Here is a 12,899-nt window from a genome sequence, read left to right on the forward strand (position 1 = left end):
CTGAACAGTGCCGAACAGAAGCCTTCTGTTCGGCAACCCTCAACCGAACAGATCTGTTCGGCTGCACAGTGCCGAACAGAAGGCTTCTGTCCGGCACTGTTCAGCCGAACAGAAGCCTTTTGTTCGGCGATCCAGTGCCGAACGGAGCACGAACCGTGAAAAAAAAAAATTTCGGGAGAAGCCGGCGAGGTGGTTCCGGGAGAAGCCGGCGAGGTGGTCGGAGATCGGGAGAATGCCGGCGACGAGAAGGAGAAGGGGGAACGGGGGGGTTTTGGGCGTTGGCGAGGTGTTTTGGAGGGGAAGAGCGGGGTGGGGGGGGGGTTTGGGGGGTGTAGAGAGCAATTTAGGTGAGGGGGTGGGGAGGGTGGGGGGTAATTTAGGAATTTTTAATTTTTTAGGGGTGTCCTTAGCAAATGGGGGGGTGTAGAGAGTATTTAATTTTTTTTTAATTTTTGGGGGGTGTCCTGAGCAATAGGGGGGGGTGTATATAGAACCACCCCAATTGTTGTTTTTAAACCTCTACATGTTTAGGGGGACCCATGGTTACTATTATCGTTGATCTTAATTAATTATCTTATTGTAAGAAATTGAGAGGAATACCATGCATCACACCATGCACTGCCACTCATGTGAACTAAAACATCACCCAGGGTAGTATGGCAGGTTCTTCTAACAATTTTATATTAAAAAAATAAATTTATTTTTAATATTTATTTTTGTCAGATTTAGGTCAGGCTTATTCAAAATTTAATATTTGTTGTGCTCAAATCCGACCCATGATTGGCTCTAATTTTTAGAACAGAAAATTTGTTGATGGAAAATGCTCGCCAGAGGACTTTTCTATTATTTAAAAATAATAATAGGCACCTATTTGAGCAAGGTTATTTTAATTGTCTTGCAAGCGTCTGAGCGCTAGATAATTTTAGACTATGCCTCATCTTACATAGATTCAGTTCCTGTCTTCCTATAACTTGAAAGCCGGTCAAGTTATAACAAGCTTGGACAATTGTACAACTATATGCTAATTAAACTTAGATCAGTGGACTGGTAAATTTAAACCTTATCTTAATCACTTCATGCCCACCGTATCTCCCAATCCCTCATGAGAAGACCATAACAATTAAACTGAGTTCATGTACCATATCATGACTAATCAATATTTTTTCCCAATTTTGCTGTAATTATTGTTTTATCATTTGATTGAATTAGATCCACTCTGAAATGGACCCATCCAGATCATATACACGAATGGACCATAAAAGCATGAAGAATCCCTCCCAAAGTACTTTAAGATTTCATACGAATACTCATGATTGTTTGAAAAATCCATAACCTCTAATAAACCTTAAATTAAGTTTAGATACCAACCTTCCCAAGTCTAAATCAAACTAGTCTTCTCCTAGATAGTATTGATGGTTTTCCAAGTCAATTGAGATAGCACAATCCATCCACACCTCTTTCCTGCACCTTGTAAATCATTTTTAAGTCCAAGTTAAAAATATTTATTTTGAGCACAACAAAATATTTCGAATTAATTGTTCTTCTATTGCTTTTCTAAACATGCATTTGTATATATACTAGTTATGATAAGCCTCGAGACTGACCATAACTAACATGGTAGATTGACTAATGAGAGCTCATCATGAAGCCTCCGACTAACCCGTCAAAGCCTGCCATGCGAGCATAAGCTATAGAAGGCAACAAAAGCAAGTCAGCAGCTGAAAAGGCAAAGCCAGTCATTTCCCAAGGGAGCATATACTTGTCAAATTTGTGATAATATCATAATAGAGCTGATGGCTTTATGGATTTTAAATATGCATCACGATTGGCGCCAGGATATAGAATTGATATAACAATTTAATTTGCAGCCCTCCTTGCAGTCCCTCAATGATAACACCGTCCTTACAGAAGTTTGTCAAACTCCTTGGGTGTTTTTTGCAATCTAATGTTGGACACCATGTATTAAGGAAATTTCAACCAAGTTGTAGAAAATGGACAGGCTAATTTTCTTTAGATAATAAGCAGCAAATCTGCATTACATTGCTATAATTTAAAATGCAACCAAAATGCATCAAATGCCTGAAACATTCGAGCTCGAGTATTGCTCGGTACATTATTGAGTGGGGTGACATGCTGAAAATAGAGAATCTACTGCTGCTAATTATCTAACTGAAAAAAAAAAAAGAATCAAGAGACCAAAAGACTGTACAAAGACACTGTCAAGAATTATATAAGCTTACTTAAGTCTTGCCATACGTTCTTCTTGCATGCCTTTACTTCCGTGCTATATGGTAGAGTTCCATGTACTCCAAAGCAGGACGGTTCCAAGACCAGTCCTGCTCCATAACTCGCTTACACAAGGAGTTAAACCACTCCCGACCATCAAACCAGGCAGAGATTGCTCTGAAATACACCCAATAATTGCCTTAATTAAATGGAAAAAGCGAAATAGCTTATTTGACATTTTCACCCTTCACTAAAAACAGAGATAATCTTATAATTAGCAACAAAAAAAAAACTTCTTAAGAATGATAACTACATCTGGACATATTATCATAGAGAACATTTGATAATCTACTATAATGGTAAAGGCTTATGGCTGGCTTCACGCCTCCCAACCCGCTCTCCTCCAATCCAAAGAAGAAAAGGAATACAATACCCTCTAATCTCCTTCCCATGTGCCCCGGCCCAACCACCCATATGGAAAATTTCTTTATTTTCTTCTTCAATTTGAATTCTAGATGCAAGACTTTTTTCAATTATAAAAGGAGGATTAATCTTGTATGATGAAATAATGTCAATTTATAAAACTAGACTACTACAAATCTCAAACTAGAGTGGTTGTATGTAGTTGTGAATTTACATGCATTCCATATGGATCATATTGTGATATTGCATGAGGGGTACAGGTGGCAATGGAGGACAATAACATTCATAGACTAAACAACAAACAATCAAGTTTGTATCCTAAAATTACGGAAAATAAACTCATTATGCCAATGTTTAGTTTTGACAGTATCAAAATAAATAACCTGGCATAGCATTATTAGTTCACATCAAGGTCTTCATTTTTAGCTGAAAGTGATACGTTTTCACTGAACGGTTTTGACTGAAACCAAATCAAAACTAACCTCCAGTGTTTGGGTTTCGGCGAGTTTTAGAGACTTCAGGTAGTTTCAATCTGGTTTTGGTGGTTTCAGTTAGGCTGATCATAACCAGTTATAAATTCTTATTTTGAATACTATGTACTTGCAATTATAGAATGATTTCTTTATTTATTTTATTACACAGTCTATATAATATAAATCCAATGTTTTTCTCTTTTTTTTCTTGAGTTAAAAGAGGAGATATATCTACTGAAATTACGTACATAACCATTGATTGATCAAGGCCTTCAGAAAGGTCCTTATTAAAACACATAAGAACTAATATAAAGAAATAAATACAATATATTTCAAAGAAATAACACTTTTTTTATTATGTAAAATGAATATAACACGTAGAATTACATGCATTTTATTAACAGCCACTTGACCCCGAAAATATGAGAATTAAATATATTTGTGAGTTATAGTAGAATATCAAAAAAACTTTGTATGCAGTCTACACTAAAAAGCAAAGTCCACAAAATTGGTACCGTAAATTGTACCAATATGTTACATGTTCAGTATGGTACAGTGCCTACAGTCGGAATGATATGATATGCACTTTGTAATGACGAAAGCTCTCAACATTTTTTCTCACTCCCAACTATGATATACCTAAAACCACGTGGTACGAGACAATTCCACTCAATTCAGACTAGTATGGCTTGGTTCAACTCATAAACCAATTGAACATTGGTACTATATTGGTACCTTACTAGTACGGATGGCATATCTTGCTAAAAAGCTTTAAATTGTCCAATATAATGGATTTTCAAGTGAAGAAAGTTCAAGAAGCAAACAATATATCTGTCCATAGTAAAAAAAAAATACATGTAAACTTCACTTACATGCAATACGAATTTAAGTCTAGAATTGTCGAAACTATGCGATTGAAGATCCTATATAATACAAAAAAATCCAAAATGCTGACTAATAACTTTTTTAGATTTCTTATTTTTCTTGTCTATTTTTATTTTTGAATTTTCTCTTTATCTTTTTATAAAACTCCAAAACTTAGAGCAAAACTTCTGAACCCTCTGAAATTTTCGAAACTAAAACTTCACAGACCCAACAGATACTGAAACCAAGTTTCCACACTTTTGTTCCCATAAATTTTAATTATTCAAATACATATTATATGTCATTTTATGCACTCGATTTCATTCTCGATATTTAGATTAAGTATAAGTATCTAATGTATCTAGACTAAATCTATCAAATTTAAGAGGAGTTTGTAGAGTCACCAAAGCAGATGAAACTATCGATAAGAACAAAAGGTGGCTTTATGATAAAACAAAGGGCATTGGAGAAAAATATCAATAACAATAGAGTGATATATATATATATATAACTTTTCAGTACTCAATTCAAACACAAACCAAAATTCAATCAGATAAGAAACTCTGAACCCAAGTCTAAATTTGAATAGTTGAGTTTCAATATGGATTTCACCAACTGCCTTTGACAAATTGCTACTCCTATAATATAAAAAATTCTGTGGGCTTGTTTAGGCTCCCAACAAGTGACTTAAAGGATAACTTCCAACAGAGTAATTATTGGATGGAAGAAACTTGTTCAGTCAAGAAGGTGCAAGGAGTCCTAAATCAAAGATTTTAGGGATACCAAAATCAGTCAAGAAAGATGACATATGGTATCCAAATAATCTTGCAACTCCATGAGGAGCCTAGAATACCAAAACCTCAATTGCATCTAGGCCTGGCAAGTTGGAATACTCACCTCTGAGACTTAGGCATGCATTGCCCACTGAATTTTACTAAGAAATAGCTTTAAGCAATGAGACCTAGAAAGTCCATTCAAAATGGTAACTATGAGGAGGCTTGACGAAACTGCACTCTACAAGGTCAATCTCTCTCATGTGTTGAGGAGAATTGGTACTTATTAATTAGATCTTCCATAAGACATAAGAACATGGTTTCAAGTTCCAGTGGGGCATTCCACGAGGTGTCGGTGCCCAAGTGCCGGGTGAGATTGTCCCGCCATCATCCCAACATCCCGATCAGTGCATCCTAGGACATCCTTCATCCCAAGTGTCAAGATGGGGAGGACAGCGCGTCCCATTCCATGGAAAAACAAGATGGCCCTGCCCCATGGGATTTAAAAACTTGCATAGGAATCAACTCTATGTTTAATGTAAAGGACTTGACAATACAAAGATAGCCATTGAGCCCTTTACTCTTTTCTGTTTCCCCACCATGATTTCTGCACTTGTTATCTTCATAGAGCTCAAGCCCCCTTTCTTTTAGATTCTAATCCTATCTAACTGGACAGAAGAAGAAAGTTGACAACAAGATTGAGACATCAATTACAAGAAGATAGTTCCTATTAGCACAAGCAGATTTTAGAAATAATTTGGTTAATTGGAGTTGACTCCAATTTCAAATTATGCTTATCACTCTATCTAGTGATGTCCACTTCTATTTGTCCGAGGCAAACTTTACCAATCTAGGGAGCTCTTTGGATCTATATCAACCAAGCAAGGAGATCTCCAAGCTTGTCGATCAACATTGACGATTTCACACCATGATTAGGAGCTGTTGGAACATTAAAGAACAATATGTGACCATGACTCGAGTCCTGATGGAGTTACTTTGAAGTCTTCAATGTTTTACTTTGTTAATGTTATAATTTCCCTTAATTAAGTAAAGCCATGGTTTTATATGACTTAATTGCTCCTATGCTGAAATAAAAAGCAAAAGCACATTATTGGTTTTAGGGAGGGAACCATTAACTAAGCGACTCTGAAAGCTCAAGCTAATGAGGAAATGGTCAATAATGCATATTAGGCTTACCACCACCATGCGTTCAACCTGGATCATGCATGTGGAGGCTAGATTAGGTGAAAGACAACAGTTAGGCCAATTAAATAAACTGGTGGAATAGAGATGATTCAAACTTGTGATCGCCGATAGATCCAGGCTTTGACAATATTAATTAACCAGTTGACTCCAAAAGCTTAGGCTGATAGCAAAAGGTCAACAATACATATTAGACTCAACAGGACCAAACCTTTATATGTCTTCGACAGTCACCTCTAGGGGATGTATGTAACTCCTTATGGAATAAAGAAAATAGGCACGGGTATGTTTCTGAGGCCCTAGGGATTGAGTCTTCAGGTTTCAAGCATAAGATCTTATATATGTTCTACATGTCTTTTTCTTCTTGTTGTGTCAATTGTTATTTTCCCTTTTTCCTTCCTCCTCCTCATTCTCGCAACCATAAACATCCAATCCTACAGGTCTAGCAGCCTCTAACTTCCATTTTACTGCAGCAGAAGTTGCAGCACTTAGACCAATCAGCTCTATTGTGCCCAAGGACAATTCAATCCCTTTATTTTGGAGTTCTAAGAATACATTCTTTCTTTTGTTAAAATTCCAGCACTCCTTTAGCCACATAGCAAACCACTAATACATTGTGAAGACTCTTTAAACAAGGATTTAAGTACCCGTACACCTCACAGTACTAGTCTGCATTGGCACACGGTATACACCTCCTTTATGTTATGCTGGTTTCAAGAGGCATATTGCATGTGATAAAGTACCATACCATACTAGTAAAGTACCTCCACCCTTGCTTTTAAACACCTTATGTTCCGCAAAAAAGGTTTTGCATGCTTTGGAAGATCTGAAATTATTCCTCAAGTTTCCTATTCATCATACCCCTAACTTGATGTTTTTGCGAACCTTGGACTGTGCATCTCCTCTATCATTCATGAAAGGATGTGTTTGCCCAATTAATTAGCAACTGTTGCAATCCAAAAGCTAGGACCCAGATGCAACATTGTCATTTAGTGGGATGCAAGTGTTCCATTTCAAGTTAATAAAAATCCATCAGCATGAGTCCTTTAACACTCTTCACAATTTTCAGTGCATTTGTTTTCTGAACTCATGCTTAATTTGCACACAAACATCAGATCAATATTAACTTTCAGCAATTTGCATGTATTGAATACTTTCCATGCATTATCCTTGTAAGTTAGTTAGAATTCTTTTACTGTCCATGGTAGTTCCAGATTCTAATTTTCAGATGATATTTTTTTGGAATCATATCGCATTAGATAATAGTTTGCATCACAAAAAACCTCAGGTTCATTACATTTGAGAGACACGACCACATTAGGGTTCCCAAGTGTTATCCAGTATTACTTATCTAGGAAACAAAATACTTCTGTAGCATTAGATACTTTGTCATGTATAATAAATAATTGTTCTTAATGGATATATAGACTATAGTCAAACAAAGTTTCCAATACATTTTGCTAATCTACCATACTTTAATTAAAATGATAAAGCAATTATCATAACACTAAACCAAACAGATGTGAACTGCATTATTACCTACAAGAAACTTTCTTTCTTAGTCATCCATTTTGAAATTCATAATTATAATGACATATTTTAGCATTAAATATGCAACAATATAATGGACCAAGATATTTTACGTGCCTGTTAAGAGCATAATCTAAACCAGAAGGATCCGCTCCATCAAAACTAAACCCATTTGGTTCAAGACCTTGTGCATGAGCTCTTTGTTTATCATTGTCTACATCGAAAACAGTATCACAGAGTCCTGCAAGATGCAAAGGGTGACCTGCTTATCCTCAAATCTAATATGCCTATATTGTGAGAAAAAGTAAAGAATTATAAAATGAAACACTTTAATCTGCATATGATCTAGAGATCAAAGAGAAGCATGAAAAAAGTGACTCACGTTCATTAACCAATTCCTGTGATTTCTTAGGTATATTAAGAAAATATATACACGAACTAGAAATAAACTAGAGAGAAAAAGTCTCATTATCACCGGAGTTCAAAAATTTGCATAACCTTCCCATATTTTTTGGGACCAAAATTTTCATATGATACCAGTTTATGCAAATAATAGTAGTCACTGATGCAGAAGTATACAAAAACCTACAAGAGCTACATCAGTACTATGGAGTGCCTAAAGTCCAAAATAAACCATTTATAATTTTTCTACAGATATGTCACCACTCACTAGAATGTTTATTCTGGAACCCCGCAGCATATGCTCAACATAATTTCAAAATCACAGACACAATACACAGTCAGACTGTGAACCACATGGGAATTGTAGCATAAAATTTAACCCAGACCATTTTTAAAGGCTTCAATCAATTATAGAAAATCAGATGAGAGGCTTTTCCATTTAGGGAGTCAGTAAGTAAACGAGAGAAAATATAAGAAGCAATGATTAAATACTGAATAAATTATCAATAAAAATAGGACAAAGAAGGGAAAGAGAGAAAAGAGGAAATGAAGGAAGTTCACAAACTGCTTAGTCTGGTCTAACATCCTTTTGCTTTCTTTATAATATTGAGGTATCATAACTTATCAGAGCAACACCCACATTCTAACAATTAGCAACTTATGCTTTGTCACATGCCAGTATTTGGGTCAAAAATTTGATTCCAAAGGCCAATTTACATCGAAGCCAAAATAAACTAAACCAACAGTATACTAAATACTATTAATTGTAGCAAGGACCTTAGAATCTTCAAATGAGCAAATGAGCAAAATATCCATAATCTCATAACTAGCCACTGATGCTGTACCACATGTCAGAATAGGCAAGCAATAAGGCGTATTTACATCAAATCCAATACAAAATACACAAACAATCGACTAAATCATGACCATCTGTAATTATCTTTGTTAAAATCATGATTTTTCTCCACAGTTCAATACTTAATGTTGTTTTAAAAAGTTATGTGATCCAACAGTTGACACAATAGATACAAAAACCACCAGAATGGGACAGTAAAGTACCTGTACCATGCCATTCTGATGTGAAACTGACACTAGTATAAGAGCCAAGATCCTGAAACCATCCGTACAGGTATGCATTGGTCCCTTCGAGTTCATATTGGTGTCTATTGGTGATATCATACCTGACCTATCAGTGCATATTGACAATTTTTCATTTCTTTTTGATATGATTAGTTTCCATACGTATTGTCAATAGCCATCCTGTAACCTGCATACTGTTTTGGTGGGAAAACTGTATGAGGTTTGGTATCAGTTTTTAGAACCTTGGTTGACACCACAAAGTCAACTGGATGGTGGAATTGTTGATCACTCCACATCCAAAGAGTTGCTAATTACTTATTGGTCCAGCAACTTGGGCAAATAAGGCATTAAAATTATGTGTGCATGATAGTAAGAAACTATTACATTAAGACAGAAACTAGGAGAGAAAGGGAGAGTACACAAAGAAAGGGTTATTAAGACATCTTGTAAGACCAATAGGAACAGTGGATCCATCCAAAAAGCCATCCTCAAAATTCAGATCTGGACACAACCACTGCTTCATGGGCTTTCAATAGAATTTTAATATGATACTGTGAAATATGATGTTCTCAAAAAGGAAAAAAAGCCAATACAAGAACTTAGAGTTTAAATATAAATCAAGGACTTTTTTTTTTAACAAGAATCACTAGCTGGATATTGTGTTGTAGTCTATTATTTTATTACACAACCAACCCTTCAAATTTGTCTAGATGCTTAAGGGAAGAATGCATCCCGAGCACAGAACTTCAGGTATTGGTTACATATCAGAGTAATAACTAAATTCATGAAAGAAATTAATGCGGACAGTAGACCAACAATACTAGATTACATGAGATTGGGTTTATAAACTAAATTAAATTTAATAAGTAATGATAGATCATAAGCATTTATGGTTAATGATTAATATGTTGATAAATCATTTGGTTGCTTAAAAGTCATACTGGAACAGGCTGCATAGCTGAAACCCCAAAAAAAGGACTTTTAAGGCACTTACCTCCAGTTTTACGTACAACAGGGATAGAGCCATATCGCATAGCAATAAGTTGGGTTAGGCCACATGGTTCGAAAAGTGATGGAACAAGAATGAAGTCCGCACCAGCATATATCTAGCAGGGGGAAATGAGAATGTAAAAGATTTTGTATTGCTAAGAGTAACATGGTATGAGCATCTCTAAAAATTTATTGAGATCTCACCAAATGCGAAAGAGGCTCATCATAGGTTAAACAAAGGCGTACACGGTCAGCATGCGAAGAATGCACTTGATTTGCTAAATTAACAAAATCATTTTGTATACGAGGATCTGGAGCAGAACCGAGCAAGACAACCTGCACTCAAAAAATCAAAATTATTCTTGAGTGAAATTGATAAATTGATATGACATATAGAAATGATGTATAGATATCAAAAGACCTGATATATGTATTAACATCAGCTACAGAGATGGAAGGAATCATGGATTAAAGAAAGTTATTTCAGTATGCAGGAAAAAAAGAAACCTGCCCATTGCGATCAAGAGTTCGCCCAATAGCATGTTTAATGAGGTGAATTCCCTTCTGAACTGTCAATCGGGTAATTATCCCTACTAAAGGGAGATCAGATTTCCTCAATCCAAACCTTTGCTGCAACGCTTCTTTAGCAGCCTTCTTACCTTCAACAACATTCTCTGATGTATAAGATACCTGAAATAACGTGAACCAAACAATGTCAACTTGTCAAGATTCACCCAAAATGTTCGAATGGAGATATGATAATCAGGTTTGTTCATTTTTAGTTAAATAGGCCAAAATAACTTCTTTCAGGATTGTGAAGCTAAAGGACAGGTCGTCATCTTCAGAACTATCCTGAAGGAAAAGCCAATAGACTTGTAACCAATCCACATCCATAGCAAACCGTAGCCTAAATAACATAAATCTGGTTTCAGTCAAGCTTAGGCTTATCATAGAAACTTTGAGTTACGGTCAACTTTAAATAACTCAACCTACCTAGCCCATAGATAAACATTACATGCTAAATTTATGTAAAATCTGGATAAATCAGTGAAAACTGGCTGCCTTGCAACTACCATCCTCGTAGCATTGCAAGTGCTTCAGCATGTAGCTGTCAATTACAGGATGTTTATTTGCTAATACAATACTTTTAAACATCTCTACTAGGTCTTAATGCACCTTCTTCTAGATTTTGAGTCAATCAAAATCAGACATTTCATGCAACTCATTGCCTAAACATAAGGCTTTCTTGGTTAAGTTTCTTGCTTTAGATTATCTAAATTATATACCATCTTTCTAAATTCACTATACATTGGAATAATACTATAGTGTGAATTGGCTTTCTATATAGGAGCTATTTGGAGCCCCGTAATTGAAGTTGCATTGCAACTCAAGTCGCATTACAACTTAAATTGGAGTAGTTGATTTACAACAATGCTCGTTTTTTGTGATAGGAGGGTTTGGGGAAAAGAGGGGCGACATGAGAAAGATGGAGAGAAGAGGGGGTGCGATCGTACCCCGCGACCATGGTGGTCCACAACACCATGTCCTTCAGCAGGGTCCTCTTGAAAAGCCCCTTGGCGAGGCTCATGTTACCGGTCTTGGTATGGGTGAAATCAACAAAGTCCAAGATACTGAGTCTCTAACAGACATTCCGATGAACATCTTGCGAGCAAACTCTAGGTCGGAGCACTTAACGCAAATGAAGATGAGGGTGTTCTGGACGAGGAGGCTGGCATCAAAGCTGCCAGCGGTGAGGGCCTAGATGTGCACTTGGGCACCCATGGAGAGGGAATGGGTGATGGTGCAAGCCTTGAGGAGGGTGAAGAAGGTGAAGGAGAGAGGTAGGGTGGGGGGTAAAGATAGCACATGGTGGCATAAAGGCGGAACAGGTGGGCCATGATGGAGGAAGAGGAGAAGGAACGGAGGGCTCATTGCAGATGAGAGTAGTCCAAATAAAGAGGTTGGGGTGGGGAAACTAGGCGAAGATGAGGAGCGAGTATGGGTGGGTAGGGACGAAGTAGGCGATGCCACGAAGGAGGCGGATGATGAGAAAGCTGCTGCGGCGAAGGCCAAGGGAGAGGAGGCGACCGTGGGCATTCCGAAGGTGGTAAGAACCTGTGGAGGCATCGAGAGTGGCAATGAGGAACTGGAAAGCAGGATGGGGAAGGAGGAGAGGATGGGGGAGGTTTGGCACGACATGGCTAGGAAGATCCAACAGGAGGCAAGGTTAGGATGGAACACCGAAGAGGAGGGAGGCGATGACATGTGGTGGGATGCTAAGACGTTGATCAAGATAGAATAATTAGAAAATCTTTTTTTTAATTAAGATACCTACTAGAATGGCTGCAACTCTTCTCACTTCCATCTTGACCACGAGTCGACCTACTGCAAGATGGCCGAGTTGCAACACAACGAGCAATTCAACTTACTTTGCAATTGGACTTGTAGAATCCAACAAGTATGCTGGCCCACACGTGCAACTTGAGCTGCTTGTGGCTCTACTTATAGGACTCCAAATAGCATCATAATTTGGTTGCATACTTACCATCTTAATATCTGCATGTGAGTAATGCCCCTAATAAAGTCTATGATAAGTACTTGGAGAATCCTCTACTACTAAGCCCCTGGAGCATCCTCCGATATGTCATGGCCTGTTATGATCTGGTCCAAGCACAATTCAACCCAAAAATTCCAAGCTTTACAAAAAGCAATGGACAAGTTCATTCAAGATGTCAGCAAAGCATTAACTAACATGAACCAGTTAATATATGAAGTTTAGAGTCTAATGTCAGCAACTAGCACTACTCCATTAGGTATATCCAATTCTGGCATCACCAACATCCAATCCAAATTTAGTTGGGTCATCATTTTGTCGTTAGTGATCAACAGTTATGTATGAGGGGTCCTTGGATTAATCTTCTGTTGCCATTGATTA

The 12,899-nt window shown here is 37.0% G+C and overlaps 1 protein-coding gene and 1 long non-coding RNA gene across 4 annotated transcripts in view; both read right to left on the reverse strand.

Annotated features, from left to right (window-relative positions):
- Window positions 1-1,170: 1,170 nt before the first annotated feature.
- Window positions 1,171-1,688, reverse strand: LOC148714492 (uncharacterized). The gene is made up of 2 exons (XR_015974855.1): window positions 1,605-1,688; window positions 1,171-1,461 (listed from the first exon to the last, which is right to left on the reverse strand). It is a non-coding gene; the product is annotated as an uncharacterized LOC148714492 (long non-coding RNA).
- Window positions 1,689-1,982: 294 nt separating this feature from the next.
- SS3 (starch synthase 3) overlaps window positions 1,983-12,899 on the reverse strand; it is a 54,321-nt gene continuing 43,404 nt past the window's right edge. For 2 of the 3 annotated variants that reach the window (XM_039114453.2, XM_039114457.2), the window contains exons 12-16: window positions 10,472-10,654; window positions 10,169-10,300; window positions 9,969-10,080; window positions 7,610-7,733; window positions 1,983-2,403 (exon numbers count right to left, since the gene is read on the reverse strand). In XM_039114453.2, the coding sequence (XP_038970381.2) occupies window positions 2,274-2,403; window positions 7,610-7,733; window positions 9,969-10,080; window positions 10,169-10,300; window positions 10,472-10,654 (681 nt within the window). In that variant the 3' untranslated portion in view covers window positions 1,983-2,273. Of the gene's footprint in view, window positions 2,404-7,609; window positions 7,734-9,968; window positions 10,081-10,168; window positions 10,301-10,471; window positions 10,655-12,899 lie in introns of those variants that run through there. The other variant, XR_015974854.1, reaches the window with a different exon arrangement.

Source organism: Phoenix dactylifera, chromosome 2 (genome assembly GCF_051530095.1).
Source record: "Phoenix dactylifera cultivar Ajwa chromosome 2, Ajwa_hap1_PhDact_Kaust_v1.1, whole genome shotgun sequence".
Classification (NCBI taxonomy): Eukaryota; Viridiplantae; Streptophyta; class Magnoliopsida; order Arecales; family Arecaceae; genus Phoenix; species Phoenix dactylifera.